This window comes from Apodemus sylvaticus, chromosome 8 (genome assembly GCF_947179515.1).
Source record: "Apodemus sylvaticus chromosome 8, mApoSyl1.1, whole genome shotgun sequence".
Taxonomy (NCBI): domain Eukaryota; kingdom Metazoa; phylum Chordata; class Mammalia; order Rodentia; family Muridae; genus Apodemus; species Apodemus sylvaticus.
Genome location: NC_067479.1, coordinates 6,386,103 through 6,403,912, shown reverse-complemented (window position 1 = coordinate 6,403,912; position 17,810 = coordinate 6,386,103). Strand labels below are relative to the sequence as shown.

At 48.1% G+C, this 17,810-nt stretch overlaps 1 protein-coding gene across 1 annotated transcript in view; it reads right to left on the bottom strand.

Annotated features, from left to right (window-relative positions):
* Nucleotides 1-17,810, bottom strand: part of Abcc4 (ATP binding cassette subfamily C member 4) — a 216,248-nt gene that overhangs the window by 22,875 nt on the left and 175,563 nt on the right. Inside the window, exons 26-27 of the mRNA XM_052190656.1 lie at nucleotides 10,153-10,308; nucleotides 47-136 (exon numbers count right to left, since the gene is read on the bottom strand). Of these exons, the coding sequence (XP_052046616.1) occupies nucleotides 47-136; nucleotides 10,153-10,308 (246 nt within the window). The remainder of the gene's footprint in view (nucleotides 1-46; nucleotides 137-10,152; nucleotides 10,309-17,810) is intronic.

The window sequence follows — 17,810 nt, the reverse complement described above, 5'->3', positions numbered from 1 at the left end:
TGCCCTCAAATGCTCGGGGCACACAGACGCTGGTGACGAACCTTACCTCCTCCAAGGCACTCCACAGCTCCTCGTCCGTGTGCTCGTTGAAGGGGTCCAGGTTCTTCCTCATCGTCCCAGTGAACAGGACGGGTTCCTAAGAGCCCAAGAGAGTCAGTGTCACCACTATGTTCTGACTCCCAGGACAGAACAGACAGGAAGACAAAGGCACCAGGTTCACAACAACCACTGATTCTAAGGTCTCACGTGCTTGCTCACAAAATGTCACTGCTCTTAAATTTCCCATCCTACAGATGTGCTCCAAAATACCTTCCCAGCGTGCGAACGCTGACAAAAGCAGCCACGGCAGTGCTCCATCTTAAGAATAAAACGGGGAAGGTGAGCTCCTGTTGTTAAAAACATTTTCCTGGTCCTAAACAGCAGATATTGGAGTAACTTGAAGAATTACTTTCCAGTGGTGACAGGACTCTGGAAAACCACACGTGGCATGGACAGTTTGTGCTTGAGTGGAACCTGTTACTTCCTCCTCTGGTGAGGAGCCTTCTGGGACACGTTCTATTCTTCACTCAGGGAGGATGGCGGCTAACGAAGCTGGTGGCTCCTCCATTTGTGGGAAAGGCCCCTGCGGCCACATCAGCCAATCCCCACGTTACCTCGCCTATGCATCGGACTGCCAGTCTGGGGAACCTCGTTACTAACTACGAGGGCCAGGCAGCCGAGGCCCTTTGTGAAGCTCGGACAGCAGGTAGCACGTTGTCCATTCTTCTGCTTCAGGAGTCACTCACGGTTAAACGGCTCCTGACTCACATGCCGCCTTCTAGGTTTTAAGGCAGTGTCGTGTGTGTGTGTGCGTGTGCGTGTGTGTGTGTGTGTATGTGTGTGTGTGTGTGTGTGTGTATGCTTAGCGAGGCTGCATGGATTTTCTTCTGGGAGTTTTAACAAGCCAGGCCCTGAGACATGAGCAGGGGGAAGGCCCAGCTGGCTGTTAAGAATCGTGAGGTCACAGATGTGAGGAACACAGGAGTCACACACGCCTTTCCCAAGGGTCCTGGAGAACTGTTCCTGGGCTGCACGTGTGGGGTGTCACCTAGCCTAGAGGCAGGGCCATGAACAGAGGAGGGCTTTTCTTCAAAGATTAATACTGCTATTGCTTCTTAGTTTTAGATTAGTGATAGAAAAAAAATTTGTAGAAGACTAGGGCTGTGCTCCTCCGATTCCCTCACAGCACCCCAATGCGTACCCTCACAGCATCCCAATGTGTACCCCCACAGCACCCCAATGTGTACCCCCACAGTACCCCAATGTGTACCCCCACAGTACCCCAATGTGTACCCTCACAGAACCCCAATGTGTACCCTCACAGCACCCCAATGTGTACCCTCACAGAACCCCCAAACTATGACCACCTTGTTGAATTTTATTTGTGCAATGTTGATTGTGAAGTCATAAGAAATTTGAAAATGAAGGAGTTCAAAAGGCTTATCTAAGGTTATGCTTAAAATTACAGAATTTAAGATGAAAGATAAATGGCCATCTACATGTGGTGGGGCTTTCTTAGCAGAATAAACATTCTTCAGACTTCAGATTTAAAACACACACACACACACACACACACACACCACATACACGCACACGCACACCACACACACACACACCACACACACACCATACACCACACACACCACATACACGCACACGCACACCACACACACACACACCACACATACACCACACACGCACACCACACACGCGCACACACACACACACACACACACACGCACACCACACACGCACACCACACACACACCACACACACACACACACACACACACACACACACACATGGAAGAAGGGAAGGAGAGGGAGGGAGGCCGAGCAAGCACAACTCAGAGTCTAACAAGACAGATAACCTGTCCTGTTGCTTCTGTGAGGTTCACAGAAGGCAAACTGCTGTCTGCCAGCCGTCCTCTCTTTGATGCTCCTCTGACCTCTCCTCACAGGCTCAGCACCATGGCCAAAATGCTATGCAGGGGCCCTGACTGAGTGGCTCTAAGGATGTGTGTATGAGGGAGGGCCTTGAGGTAACCATGGTCAGGAATGAGCCCATGTGAGGAGTGAGGGACGGCTTCGTTGTCCATGTTAAGGTCAGGTCACTTTCCTTGTCCAGGAGATCTGATATTACCTCAGCTTTTCTTCCTCCAGGTTCCTCTCAGATAGCAAAATCACATCCAGGATGTCAGGCCTAGGCTCTGAAGAGACCCCCTAGACTTTCACAGTGCCCACCCTGGACACTAAGGCAACTGACTGCTGGCGATACAAGGTTCATAACATTAGCACAGTAGCAATGGTGGCCTGCTGCTCTAGCAACAGCCTTAGGAATGACAGTTCTGGCCCGATGCCGCATCTCATGAGCAGTACTCACGCCTGCCCTATCCCTACCTTCTCCCGTCAGAAACTCCTTCCTATTATATACACCAGCCACAGAACCTGCTTCATCTTGTATCCTAAATGCCGGCCTCACACAGGAGGCCCTTGGGAGGTTTGGCTAATTATCCCCAGACCACCATTCACTAAAAGAAGGGTCTCTGTTAAATCTATACTGCCAATCACTCACGTTTATTTAGCAATGTTAGAAGAAAATTAGGTAAACAAGAGCAGTTTTCTTTGTTGCAACATGCCAGATACACGTTTCCTAAGTAAAGTTTCATCAAGGTTTGTTGGACAAGGAGAGCGATTTAATAAAACGCTAACTGGCTAAAGTCTCTTTCCTTTAAAAGTAGCAGGCAATTTGTCCACAGTGCTGCCTTGACCAGGGCAAGCGCGGTGTGTGCCCTGCTCATTTCCTTCATCCAGGGTGCCAAACAGAATCCTAACATTATCTTCAGAAGGTAGGAAAGGGCGCTCACAGCAGACCACACTGAGAGAGGCATAGATAAGGGTCAAGGTAATTATCATCTCTGATAGGTATTATTATTTAATGTACCCTCCTCTAGGCAATGAAGTTCACAAACTAGTCTTATAAGTAAGTGCTATAAAAACTGCAGGCAGAAGATTTCAGTGTGTGTGTATGGGGGGGAATCAATGGAGGAACCAATGACCTAATTTATTAGCCTCCGTATTTCCTCTGATGATATAGGCTTTAATAAGAGTAAAATCAGTAAAATAAATGTGTTCAATACAGCAATGAAGTCGGAAGCCTGGTGTCAACGTGTTCTTCTTCATCCAGTGACCGCCGTAAGCCTTGGGCCCATGTTCAGTGGCGAGCTTCTGGGTGGTACTAACATAACACACGCTCTTAGGAGGCACGTCACCGTGAAGCGGCCAGTCAAAGCATCCGGGGTAGCAAGCTGATAATCCCGGTCCTCAAAACTAGAGACGTTCCTAGGCCTTTTGAATGTAAGGCTACAAGCTGGGCCTCCATTATGCTAAGGAGAAACTCACCCCCTCGACTTCAGACACTTAAGCCAACCAGGGACCAAGAAGAAAAGTACAAACAGACAGAAATTAAGTTCAATGCTTGTTCTCATCTTTTGAGGGCATCGACTTGGAAACATCCCTCTCCTAAAATATCCACGCATCGGGGCCTGGATTGTGTCTACCCTGATCCTTAGGCAGGGCAGGGGTTTCTGGTATCAAAGGTGGCGTCTCCTCAGTCTCGGTTTCACTTTTCTTCTTCCCTTAGCCCCATAGCCTCTGAACGCACAGGGTCATCATGCATTTTCAGAAGAAGACAACATTGTTCGCTCACAAGGAGAGAAGAATTTAAGTCCTGTAAAGTCGTCTTTAAACACCAAAAGGTCACCAGCTCCAGGGAGCAGTGCTGTGGGTTTTAATGAAGACTTCAGTGTGCAGAACAAAGAGACTGCATTAGGCTGGGATCCAATTGTACTTCTTTACTAATAACAGCACACCTACACTCTTGTCTCTTTGAAACACACACACACACAAACGCACACACACACACAAACGCACACACACACACACACACACACACCCCAGGGTGCTCAGAAAGGGGCCTTAAAGAGGCATAGCAGCTAGCAGCTCTGGCTAACCTTTTAAACTCATTAGAAGCTCAGGGGAATTTTTAAAAAGAAGTGGGTTGTTTAAAAAAACACCTGGCTTTTTGTTTTGGTACAAACAAAGGGAATCTATTAAACATACACAAAGAATCTGTTTGATCACGATAAAGATTACAGATGTCGGTACACATCAGCCCCTGTGAGCCGTTGTAAATGGGAATTTGCTGTGAATTGCTCTTTGATTGAGAACATTTCCTTGGTGCCAAAACGACGGGGCTCTGCTTGTAAGGAGATTCTGCCCTGAGAAAACATGGAAATTCACATTTGCAGATGCTTTCTGATGAGCTATTCCCTGAAGCCAGGCTCCTCCTGGGCTTCTCTTCCGGGCAGTGGTGGTGGGGGATACAGAGGAAGTACAGGTGTCAGCCATTCTGCTCAAGGAAACTACACAGGCCGCTCGCTAGCGTGGGGCTCTGTCTCCCTTCACTTGTTCCTTAAAGGAGCTCGGGATCCCGCCCAGACCTGTTCACAGATCTTGGGAAGCCTCTGTTCCTTAAACCCTACTTCTGAACAGCCCCTGGGAGGTGGACAAAGACTTCTGCTAAGGGGAGGAGCTTAGACGAGAGCAGGAAGCTGCGGCTCCCCACCCAGGCTGCTGGCTTGGTTCTTGTAGACCTGCAGCTTGGTAGCAGAACTTGATTTCTCTTTTGCTTCCTGTGCAACACAACCAGCTTTGGCTCCTGCTCTCTTCGGGACGCGGGATGCTTGACCCATGCAGCTCTGCTGATTGTTTCTCTACCTCCATCGAGACCCTAGGCATGCAAGGATGGGCTCTGCGGCCACGGCAGAGCATCGTGGTGCCCCGTCAGCTCAGGGCACCCAGCGAGTCCATGGATCTACGGTGATTTCCTATGTGCCACTTGTGTCCTTCTGGCAAGGCCACCTTCACAAGCCAGTCTTCCCAAGCCCCTGACTAAGCCAAGAGCCTCAGGGAAAGATGCCTACCAGCTTTCCCTTACTTCGACTTTACTCTGAGTTTATTCATCTTCTTTGGCTATCGTTTTAGGAACCCTTCCTAGGCAGGGTGGATAGAAAGGACAGTGACTAAAATATCTGATGGGATGTCATTTGCTTATAAACATTCACAAGAAAGATAACGTAGAGCCTAGTTGGTGCTAAGTTCTGATGCCACCGTGTTAGCTAAAGATTAGTTATAAATCTCCAGGCTCCTTTCCTCCCTGCCTTCCAGGACTGCTATAACAAAGGTTCTCCCTTCCCAGGATGTTGACAGTCAGCAGGCACCAAGCCACAAGGCAGGGCAGTGGGCACTGCATTTTCGAAGGGCAGGCGTGAGACCAGTGGCTCATGAAATCAATTTTGTGGCTCCTGACTGTCATTCATTTTGTCTTTTATATAAACTGGACTGAGATAAACGGAATAAAAAATATCACAGCACAGACTGGAGTGATAGCGCTTATGAGATGTTTGTTTCTGAGCATGTGGGTGTGTGGAGGTGAACACATGACCCACGAGGCATCAGGATATAGTGTGGAGTTCACATGGTTGGCCACCAGAGCATCAGGAGGTGGCATGCATGGGGAATTTTGGCTATGCAGCTGCCAGGCCTGAGTCTTTGGCAAATGAGGGCATGCAGCAGTGTCTGGGGATGGTTGAGGGGGGGAAGGAGGTAAACACAGAGGCTCCCACAGTAACCAAGCATCTAGAGAAGCGGATGGAGGAAAATCATTAAGAAATGTGTGCAGGGAGGAGCACAAACACACTAGAACTTCACTGAGGCCGTGCTACGGCGTCCATGGCTACAGTCCGACTGTCAGGAAAAGCTGTTCTGTGAGAAAAACATTAGACTTATCAGGTTTACGTGGGCGGCACGTATGTGCGGTTTTGGTATGTCTCGGAGGAATGTCTGTAAAGTTTGGGAGGTTTTGTTTGTTTTGTTTCTGCTTCCTGTTTCACTAACTTTAATTTACGTAAATAATTTGATTTAAAGAAAATCACCAGGGACTACAAAAACATAAATGGAAATTAATGACCCAAGTCTTTCTAGAATGGGTTATATACCTATAGGACTGTACTACAGTCCTTAATGACAGTTACTATTTATTGAATAGTTACTATTTATTGTTAAGAACCGCAAATCGGGCCTTTCCCATTTTCTCATGCACTGATCCTTCATGAAGAATCCAAGGAAATAATTACAGGAGCTCAGCCTGGGGAGCTAGGAGACCTCATCAGAGCCACTCCCTCCCAGCAGTCGGAGAAAGATGAAAACATGGGCCAGGTTGACAGTAAGCACATGCACTGCATGGTCTATCCTGGGGTCTTTACACACTGGACAGTCTATCCTGGGGTCTTTACACACTGCATGGTCTATCCTGAGGTCTCTGCACACTGCATAGTCTATCCTGAGGTCTCTGCACACTGCACAGTCTATCCTGGGGTCTTTACACACTGGACAGTCTATCCTGGGGTCTTTACACACTGCATGGTCTATCCTGAGGTCTCTGCATACTGCACAGTCTATCCTGAGGTCTCTGTACACTGCACAGTCTATCCTGAGGTCTCTGCACACTGCACAGTCTATCCTGAGGTCTTTGCACACTGCACAGTCTATCCTGAGGTCTCTGCACACTGCACGGTCTATCCTGAGATCTCTACACACTGCATGGTCTATCCTGGGGTCTTTACACACTGCACGGTCTATCCTGGGGTCTTTACACACTGCATAGTCTATCCTGAAGTCTTTACACACTGCACAGACTATCCTGAGGTCTCTGCACACTGCACAGTCTATCCTGAGGTCTTTAACACTGCAAGTCTATCCTGAGGTCTCTGCACACTGCATAGTCTATCCTGAGGTCTCTTCACACTGCACAGTCTATCCTGAGGTCTCTTCACACTGCACAGTCTATCCTGAGGTCTCTGCACACTGCACAGTCTATTCTGAGGTCTTTACACACTGCACAGTCTATCCTGAGGTCTCTGCACACTGCACAGTCTATCCTGAGGTCTTTAACACTGCAAGTCTATCCTGAGGTCTTTACACACTGCACAGTCTATCCTGAGGTCTTTGCACACTGCACAGTCTATCCTGAGGTCTCTACACACTGCGCAGTCTATCCTGGGGTCTTTGCACACTGCACAGTCTATCCTGGGGTCTTTGCACACTGCACAGTCTATCCTGAGGTCTTTACACACTGCACAGTCTATCCTGGGGTCTTTGCACACTGTACAGTCTATCCTGGGGTCTTTACACACTGCACAGACTATCCTGAGGTCTTTGCACACTGCACAGACTATCCTGAGGTCTTTGCACACTGCACAGTCTATCCTGAGGTCTCTGCACACTGCAGTCTATCCCAGGGTCTTCACACATGTGCAGTTCTATGTCAACCAGCTAGCACCCAGGAGCCAGGCACAAGAAGGCTCCATGCTTGCAGTGCCTGGTGACCATGTTCTACAAGGACACAAATCTAAGCACTGTTTTATGAACACATTCCTGGGAGCAGATCCACGGGGCATTTGTACTAAAGGAGGTGGGAACTCAGGGAACAGCACCAAGCCCTGCGACGTCAAGGTGTGTCAGTCTTTGCTCAGATGTGCTTCCAGACCATTTCCAGAGAGCCAAGAATTGTCTCAACACTGCTTCTTTATTTAGAGTTCTTTTATTTACACAAGCACACACCATCTCTTAGTAAGAAATATTAAAAGTAGCATGGGGCATATTTCTAGATCCTACCATCCAAGGATGTGAGCATATTTTACAGACACACTGGTGTCTTCTCGGGCCCATTTCTGAGATTCAAAGCCCTTGGGATTTGAGCTCTTATTTCTCCTATAACCAGGCTTCTCATGCTCAGAGGGGCTTTATGTGATACAAGATTTCTTCCTTTATTTCTCTTAAAAGTGTTGTCTTTTGATGTTTAAAAACACTTGTCAGAATATAAGTACAAGAAATCTATGATCTATGTCTTAATCATTTACTACTACGACGACTACTACTACTACATTTACTTACTAGACGGTGCGCGTACATGCAAGAGCCAGAGTTTACTTGTGGAGCTAAGAGAACAACTTTCTGGTCAGTTTCCTCCTACTACCAAGTGGTAACTTGGATCTAACTCAGGTCACTGGGCCTGGCAGGGTGGGCCTTTCCTCACTGAGCCTCCCAGTCTCTCCCCTCTCCATCATTTTAAATCTCTGAACAGTGGTGCTAAGTGTTCTTACGATCGTCTGTGGTGGTCATCACCAATCACAGGGCTTTTATTTTTCTTAAAACCTTAATCCCCACATCCATTAAACAAAACCACTTCCCATCGTCCACCGGTCCGTAATGGATGCCGTGGACTGTGTCTCCGTGAATTTAAACGCTCTTCATATGATCAGAGCCTTTCACTCTCTGTCATTCTGTGAACAGTTTCAAGCTGCTAGAGGCTTTTAGAGGTTGCTCATGTTGTAGCACGCGTCAGAATTTCCTCCCTTCTTAATGCCAGGTGACGTCCCACTGTTTGTATAAACCACATTTGTCTTTAGCTATTTATCTGCTGACGGACACTTAGGTGGCTTCCACCTCCAGGCTACTGTGAACACCACTGCTATCAATTGGGATGGACAAATATCTCTGCTGTCCCCTGCTTTTGGTTCATATGTGCGTGTGTGCGTGAGTATATACTCACATACACGCTCCTACACTCATAATAAAACAGCTGGAAGAAATTGTAGTCCTATTATCAGTCTCGTAGGGAGTCCCATGCTTGTGTGTAAAATGGTGGCTGTACCATTTTACATTCCCATTAGTAAAACACAGAGTTTTAATTTCTCCACAACCTCATCACAGTGGGGTGGTGCTCTCTTATGACCTGTACCCTCAATGTCAGGGTGGGAAGCGCTAGCCTTCGGAGGCCACAGGCTCAGAGGCCACATTCCCCTTCTCTCAGGGTGCTAGGTTCTCAGTACTCTATAACACATGAGCCCATGCTGGAAGGCCCGTTACAGGCACACGCTCAGAAAGCACAGCTGCTTGGCCCCTTCTCCTGTCTGTCTGTCTGTCTGTCTGTCTCTGTATTTCTCACGTCAGGAATGAGTGTGCGTGTGTGTGGGCTCCCCAGCTCCCCTTGGGGGCCACATGATTACAGAGTATGAAAACGCCCCCCCCCCCCCAAAAAAAAAGCAAGCCTGGAGCTGAATCCTTGTGAGGACGAGGCCGCCGGGCTGCACAGCTGCAGGCTGCAGGCCTGTGGGGTCAGGTCCTATGCTGCCTGCGGCTGTCTAACTAGAAGACAGTTATTACTTGATAAAAACTTTCTGAATTATACTGGGTAAGACTAAAAGCAACTCAACAAGACACTAAACTAAAAGCTTCTAGTAAGTACGTCATCCAGTCTCTAGACACTGCCTGGACATCTTCAGCTATGGAATATCAAGAAAGAACAATGGGCCGACACAAGCCTCTGCCGCCTCGTCAGCCACATCCTGGGCCCTGCAAGAAGCACTCAACCGTAGCAGTTCTCAGCACCAGTCATGCACAGAGATGTGACCCTTCCCGAGTCTCCCCAGAGCTCTGTGCCCCTTCCCTAGTTAAAGGCACATCCTAAATGTCCAGATTTGGAGAGTGTCTACAAAGGAGCTATAGCTTCTTAACTCGCACGGCCTGCCTCAGCACCACAGAAGACATTGCATGGAGATGATTACCCCCAAAGGGTCCGGGGAGCCTCCCTGCCTACAGCAAACGTCCCTCAGCACACTTGCAAGCACGCTTCCTTATTCACTCTTGCTCACTAAATATTATGCAATTATCATTGGACAAAAGTGTAACACCAGGGAAGATGAATCCAGAGTGATTATTATTATTATTACTATTATTATGGAATCTTCCCCTTTCTGTCTCTCTGTCTCTGTCTCTCTCATATGCACACACAGAGGATATGCATGCACTCAAGTCATCTATGAAAATACATGTTGAAAATATCTGCTGAAGCATGTATGCCCTATTGGCTATTGGTTAATGGTTCCACCCTTCCATCCAATTAAAGAGAAACGGCAATAAAATCAAAAGCAATTAAATTTCAGAGCTCCCACAGAAGAAGCGTGTATGTGGACGCTCAAACTTGCATACCTGAGGTATGATTGACATTTTCTTCCTTAAATCGTGAAGTCCAATTTCAGTTGTCAAGATCTTATCGATCCAGATCTTCCCTTCAGGTTCCGACAGCCTGAAGAGGGCTGAGATGAGGGAGCTTTTTCCAGCTCCAGTTCTCCCCACAATCCCAACCTGTGAAGAAATTAAAGACACATCATCTGCTGCCGACCCAGGTGAGAATGCTCATCTTCAGAGGTGACTTAAGCTTTTCCTAAGTTCCTGGCCTTGGTTCTGCTGACCTGGGAGGGAGGCAGGGCAGTTCCTCCTGGTGGGTGCTGACCTGGTCTTGGGGGATGTTCAGTAGCACCCCTCGGTCAGCCTTTCCAGAACCCAGAGTGGCCTCCAAACTGTGGCAACCTAAAATGGCAAGTCTTGGCAAATGTTCTCTGGGGAGCAAAGTGTCTCTGGGTAAGACCCGCTGGGCATACAAAAGTCACATGAATGGCAGGGACAAGCCTTCAGTTTCCTTAGTAGCTAAAGAGAAGATGGCTTTTCATGAGCACCACTCTGGAACCTTGAGAACGGCTTGGATAATTCTAGAGGAGTTAACGGCGCACTCTGGAAGGGTTAAGAATCACCATTTCTCCCAGCATCCTATCATTTACAACGAATTCATCATTGCTTGTGGTTATTAACTATCTGATTATATTGTGGCTCTAGAGGAAATACCTTCTTCACGTTTGCAAATTCGGGTCTTCGCATCTTAAAAGACAGCAACAAGCAGCCCAAACATGCATAATGAGATCAACAAAAGTACCACCACAAATAGCTTCTGCTATTTACACGGGGCCTTTCATCTGAGCAGTTCAAAAGGCACTTTACAAACCAATTAATACTTACAATTGCCCCTTGGGAAAGATTTGTGTGAAGAATCATCCCTCTTATTAAAGTCAGAGCAGAGAGAAATGAAGTGTGCAGACAATGAGATCAAAGAATCAATATAATGCAGGTGAATGCTGGTGAGGGGGAAAAACTGAACTGTAAAAACTGCTCTTGGGAGTATATGCTTAAACCTATGAACAGAAAACCAGCCTTTTCTCCAGTGGGCTGGCTCAACAGGTGGGAGTGTCCAAAGAGATGACATCATCCTTATTGAAAATCTGGAGTCAGCGAAGGACACAGACATGCTTCCTATCACTTGTAAATTAATTCAGTGGATTGAAAAAGAAAACCTCACCATTTTAAACAGTGAGGAGACAAACTCAACCATATGCTGGGAATTATGTTATATCATTTAAATGTCTTTGAATACCATCAGCAATGGTCCTTCAAAAAAGAGTGACAGAGAACAACCATGAGAAAGCTGGCTTTAGTTTTAAAACTCTGTGGATGTCATCCACCTTATGGGCAACAGTAACCTACACCTGGCAGAAGGGCTGGATTCTATATGTAGGTGTGTCTCTGCATACACATTTACGTTTCTCTCATCTCTGGATATTCTCCTATACAAACTGCCACATGTGAAGGCAGAGGTAAGCCCATGTTTGCGATATCTGGAAAACTGATGCATTGGTGATGACCCAAACGGCTGTAGTGAGGGACCGTCTGGATGTGCCCATAAAGACGGAGAAGGCCCACTGTCTGTGAGGGACCGTCTGGATGTGCCCATAAAGACGGAGAAGGCCCACTGTCTGTGAGGGACCGTCTGGATGTGCCCATAAAGACGGAGAAGGCCCACTGTCTGTGAGGGACCGTCTGGATGTGCCCATAAAGACGGAGAAGCCTGAGAGCAGCCAATCTACAGAACAAAACAAACTAAACAAAAACAATGACTTGTGCCTACATAAGCCAACTATCATCTGAAAGACTTTTCTCCAGTAACTGACGGATTTTTCACAGATGCCGAAGAAGACTATCACCAGGTTCAGGGTCACACCACGAGGTGACACATGGAGGAGAAGATCTGGTTTCAGCTCGTTCAATTGCCTCTGTTTCCTCAATTTAGACAAGGCTCATCCACAACAATCACGGCAGCAGCATGTTAGACTTTTTAAAAAGATTATGTGTAGATGTGTATCTGTGTGTTCACAAGTGTGGGTATGTGCACATGAGCATGCCTATCTGAGGGGGCGGAGCCCTGGCAGCTGGACTTACAAGCAGTTGTGAGCTGCCTATTGTGGGTGCTAGGAATTGAACTGGGGTCCAGAACAGGCCTGCCTGGGCCTGTGATTGTCAAGAGACGGACTAGGGCTTGGGTCAGTCTCTGTGCTATCCATGTATGGGGAGATAGAACAGCATTAGGGTTCTTGCCAAAGCAAAAATTAGTTATTCACAGGATACACTGGCACCACGCACGGCACGGGCTCAGAGAGAAGTCTGAGGCTGAGAGACGCCCTGGAAAGCAGAAGAGAGCTGGTGTCCAGTCTAGGGCAGGGAAATTACTTTTAAACGTGTGAGTGTTGGGGGTGGGGGAGTGTGCACCACATATCACGTGTGCGTGGTCAGAGCACAGTTTGTATCACATGTGTGGTCAGAGCACAGCTTGTATCACATGTGTGGTCAGAGCACAGCTTGTATCACATGTGTGGTCAGAGCACAGCTTGTATCACATGTGTGGTCAGAGCACAGCTTGTATCACATGTGTGGTCAGAGCACAACTTGTAAGTGTCTTATCGTTCAACCGCTGGAGTCCAGGGTCATCAGGAAGAGCACATACTGTTCCGGCCGAACCATCTCACCAGCCCTTGGATACCATGAAGTAATGAAAAGACCCTAAATCTGGAAGTTCATGGGCTGGTAGGTAACAGAGACTGCTCCCAAGGAATGCACGGACTGCAGGAGAAACCAGTCTGCGACCACGAGAAAGATGCAAACCCATGCATCACCATGTGATCAGGAAGAATTTTATTACCTCGTGATGGACAGAATTTAACAGTTAAAAATAAGGAGGGGGGCCTGGGCAGTTTGATAAAAGCACTTAGGAGGCAGAGGCAGGAGGAGCTCTGAGTTCAAGGCCAGCTTGGTCTACAGAACAGGTTCTGGGACAGCCAGGGCTACAGAGAGAAAACCTTAATCTCCCTCTCTCTCCTTCTCTCTACCCCCTCTTCTCTCCTCTACTCACCTTTCCCCCCTCCCCCCTCTTTGCCATTTCCAGGAGAGGGTTAGGTAGCCACGACATCATTTTTAAGGTGTAAAAGTAGGTTTCACAGAAATCAAGAAAAATGACCCGAGAGATGGGAAGCTTGGCTGGAGGGCTCACTGAAATGCCAGTGTCTGTGTCCCTACCGAGTTCCTGGCTGTGATGCCCCAGGCCTAACTAGGACTGAGGGACAGGCTGGGGAAGTGGAGACCCACCCGTGACAGAGAGGACGGCTCTCGGAGAAAACATGTAAAAAGGGAGAAAAGGTAGGAAACTAATATTTTTGCACATTATAGCAAGGCCTAGCACACATGTGTAAAAATGTATTATCAAAGTAATAGCTTTGAGCAAGAAAAAAATAAAAAGATAACACACCCAAATCAATCTACTTCTAGATCTAGAAAATGCTTTCGAATGGCCCAGTACTCTCTCAAGTGATCAAATCAACCACAAAATCACCTCCATGAAAACGGCAGCCAATGCTCAGAAGCTATGGAGACCCAGGCGCTCCTGAGCTCACTTTGTTCTTTCCAGAAATTAGGAACCTGGTTAGTCATGGTTACAGTTTCCGTTTTCCCATAACTTCCAGGGATCTTGAGGAAGTCATGGAAGAGAACAAATCTGTGGTGGTGGCACATTCCCCTAAATCCAGCACTGAAGGGGTAGCCAGCAAGTGGGGGACTGGGAATAGATGTGAGGCGGCAGGTGAACCCCACAGACACAGGCGAAAGGGACCATCCCGTGGTGCCCCTAAAGACCATAAGCTATGGCAGCAGACACTGGGGGAGGGGTGTGCAAGACTCAGGTCGAAAAAGGAAGTTATTACAGATATAATTCAGCCTTCAAATTCAATTTCTTGTCCAGCCCTTTAGCATCCCAGGTAATCCTAGAGTCTGGGATTATTTTTAGGATGTCAGGACACAAGTTCAGGGCTACACATTGTTTTCCAACTTGTTCAACAGAGTTTCTCATAAAATTCGTCTTCTGTGGCTTCCAAGGAAATGGAAGACACGTGCAAATTAAGAGAACTGCGCCTGCCACGTCAGATCTGATAAGCATGTTATTTGCAAGCAAGCATCCTACGGCGCTGTCAGGGCAACACTGAGAGGCTCTGCTTCCATCAGAGCTGCGAGTTACCCACACAGTCCTCCACCCGTCTGCGGACCTACAGGGAAGCTGAGGAAATAATTAGGGTCGGGCTTTTGCCAAGTGACTTGCTAAGGCTGCACATTGCACACCCTTCGGCACCACACTGTACATTTATTCTTTCATGTCCCAAGGGTATCACTCGTTAAATCACAGCTGTGATTAGGCCATTAGACGGGCCGGTGGTAGGGAGAGTTTAAAGGGGAGGCTTGTGAAGTATTTCACACTCCAGGGCCCGGGTATAGAGCAGTGGCTGAACGTTTGCCGTTCCCAAGTTAGTGCCCGCGCTCAGTGCACAGGAGCTAAAGATGGAGACAAAGGGCATGGGGAGGGGTGGGTCCCCATGCTGGGCTGCTGACAGAGTTGTCTTCTGACGTGTTTTGTTCAACTCTGAGGATTCATCTTATAACCCATCAGAATGGCTAAGATCAAAGACTCAAGAGACCGTTCCTGCTGGAGAGGATGGAGGGGAAGGGAACACGCCTCATTGCTGGCGGGAGTGCGAACTTGTGCAACCATTGTGGAAACCAATTTGGCAGTTTCTCAGAAAATGGGGAATAGTTCTACCTCAAGACCCAGCAATATCATCACTCCTGGGAATATATCCAAAAGATGCACCACCACACCACAAACTCAACTATGTTCATAGCAGCTTTATTTGTAATAGCCAGACTAGAACCAGCCCAGGCGTCCCTCAACGGAAGAATGGATAAAGTAACTGTGGCACATCCACACAACGGAAAGCTACCCAGCTAGTAAACACAGGCACATCGTGCATGGTGCAGGCAAATGGATGGAACTTGAGAATATCATCCTGAGTGAGGTAATCCAGTCCCCAAAGGACACGCATGGAATGTACTCACTTATAAGAGGATATTAGCCATATACAAGATATCAACACTCCACTCCAAAGAACCAAAGAAGCTAAACGAGAAGGAGGGACCAAGGAAGGATGCTTGGATGACACTTAGAAGGGGGAATAAAATAGTCATAAGAGACGGATGGAGGGAGGGAAGGGGGGGCGGGTGTGAGAAGGTGTCTTAGCCAGGGTTTCTATTCCTGCACAAACATCATGACCAAGAAGCAAGTTGGGGAGGAAAGGGTTTATTGAGCTTACACTTCCACATTGCTGTTCATCACCAAAGGAAGTCAGGACTGGAACTCAACCAGGTCAAGAAGCAGGAGCTGATGCAGAGGCCATGGAGGGATGTTTCTTACTGGCTTGCTTCCCCTGGCTTGCACAGCCTGCTCTCTTATAGAACCCAAGAACACCAGGCCAAAGGTGGTACCACCCACAAGGGGCCTTCTCCACTTGATCACTAATTGAGAAAATGCCCCACAACTGGATCTCATGGAGACACTTCCCCAACTGAAGCTCTTTTCTCTGTGATAACTCCAGCCTGTGTCAAGTTGACACATAAAACCAGCCAGTACAGAAGGAGAATGGGGGGTTCAGGATCACATGTGGGGAAGGACAAGAGAAATGGCTAGATTGCTATGAAAATGAATGGAAATCTGCAGCTGACAGGGGTGAGGAGGTGGGGGCATTTCCAGTAGGAGACAGAGACCTGGGATAAAGGAGACACCCAAGAATCGATGGGAGTGACCTTAGCTGTGACTCACAACACTGAGGATACGAAACCTGAAGAGGCCACCTCCTGTAGCCTGGCAGGAACCTAATGGAGCAATAGGGACACAAAGCTTGCAACCAAAACTTTATCCTGTCTATGAGAAACGCAGGGATGGAGGATGGAGCAGAGACTGAGGGAATGACCATCTGATAAACAGCCCAGCTTGAGACCCATCCCTGACACTATTAATGGTACTCTGTTTTGCTTGTAGACAGGAATAAGGTGTGCTCTGAGAGGCTCCACCCAGCCTCAGACCGATGCAGATACCCACAACCAAACAGTGGATGGAGCTTGGGGACTCTTATGGAAGAATAGGAGGAAGGACTGTGGGCCCCAAAGGGGATAGGAACTCCATAGGACGACCAACAGAGTCAACTAACCTGGGCCCTTGGTGCTCTCAGAGACTAAATCACCATACAATGGACACACATGGGCTGGACCTAGGCCTCCCTGAACATATGTAGCAGATGTGCAGCTTGGTCTTCATATGAGTCCTGAACAACTAGAGTGGAAGTTATCCTAAAAGCTGTTGCCTGCATATGGAATATGCTTTTCTCGTCAGGCTGCCTTGTCTGGCCTCAATAGGAGAGGAAGCAGGGAGCCTTGCAGAGATTTGAAGTGCCTGTGTGTGTGTGTGCACGCGAGCGCACACTGATACCCATAGGGGCCCCCACCAAGTCGGGAGAGCACAGACCTAGACAGGCTAGGACTGCAGGTACCCACTGGGAGGCCATGGGCTTCATGTCTGAGGGTGTGTTACTGTCGGGAAAGCCAAGGCTGGAGAGGCATGTGGAGAGGCATGTGGAGAGGCATGTGGAGAGGCATGTGGAGAGGCATGTGGAGAGACATGTGGAGAGACATGTGGAGAGGCATGTGGAGAGGCATGTGGAGAGGCATGTGGAGAGGCATGTGGAGAGACATGTGGAGAGGCATGTGGAGAGACATGTGGAGAGGCATGTGGAGAGACATGTGGAGAGGCATGTGGAGAGGCATGTGGAGAGACATGTGGAGAGGCATGTGGAGAGACATGTGGAGAGACATGTGGAGAGACATGTGGAGAGGCATGTGGAGGAAGTGCTCTGTTATAGTCTGGGTTCCAAGGGTCTGGCCTGGTCCTGGCCCAGGATCCCAGACTTGAGTACCAAAGCATTGACTCACTTGTCCATCAGTCCGCGGCCTCCACACAGAAAACACCTGGAGCCTGACTTCTGGCTACTTTGTGGGTTCTTCTTTCGTCCACCTTTCTCCAACCGTCTTCTTCCACCCTTTTAACCCCCTAACACTAGGTAGGAAAGAAAGAAGGATCAAGGGGAGAGGGAGCATCCTTACACTTCTTCCTGCTGATTGGGGGTATCAAGTTCCTTGGGGCAAGTTTGATCCTCAAACTTTGATCCTCGCCCTCAGGATATCTAATTTCTTCTTTTTGTCTCTTTGCAAACGATTACTCATCAATAGCAACCAATAGCATCCAACAACCAACCAGCCAATCAGCCCCTTCTCCTGGGGCCCTAGAATTTATATATCCTCTGAAAAGTCCCCAGCATTCCAAATGTCACACAGTCCTAAAAACTATCTGCAGGCAGCAAAACCACGCCCCTGACAGAGCACAGGGCAGAGCACTGTCAGCTCTGTGGCGGCTCTGAAGCAGCCACATATCCCACACCTGGGATTGAAACAAAAACGCACTCCCATAGCAGTTTTTTTAAGGAAACCACAACTATAAAATCCTTACTACAAACACCTGCAAGTTTTCTGCGCATCTATAGTTTTACGATGGG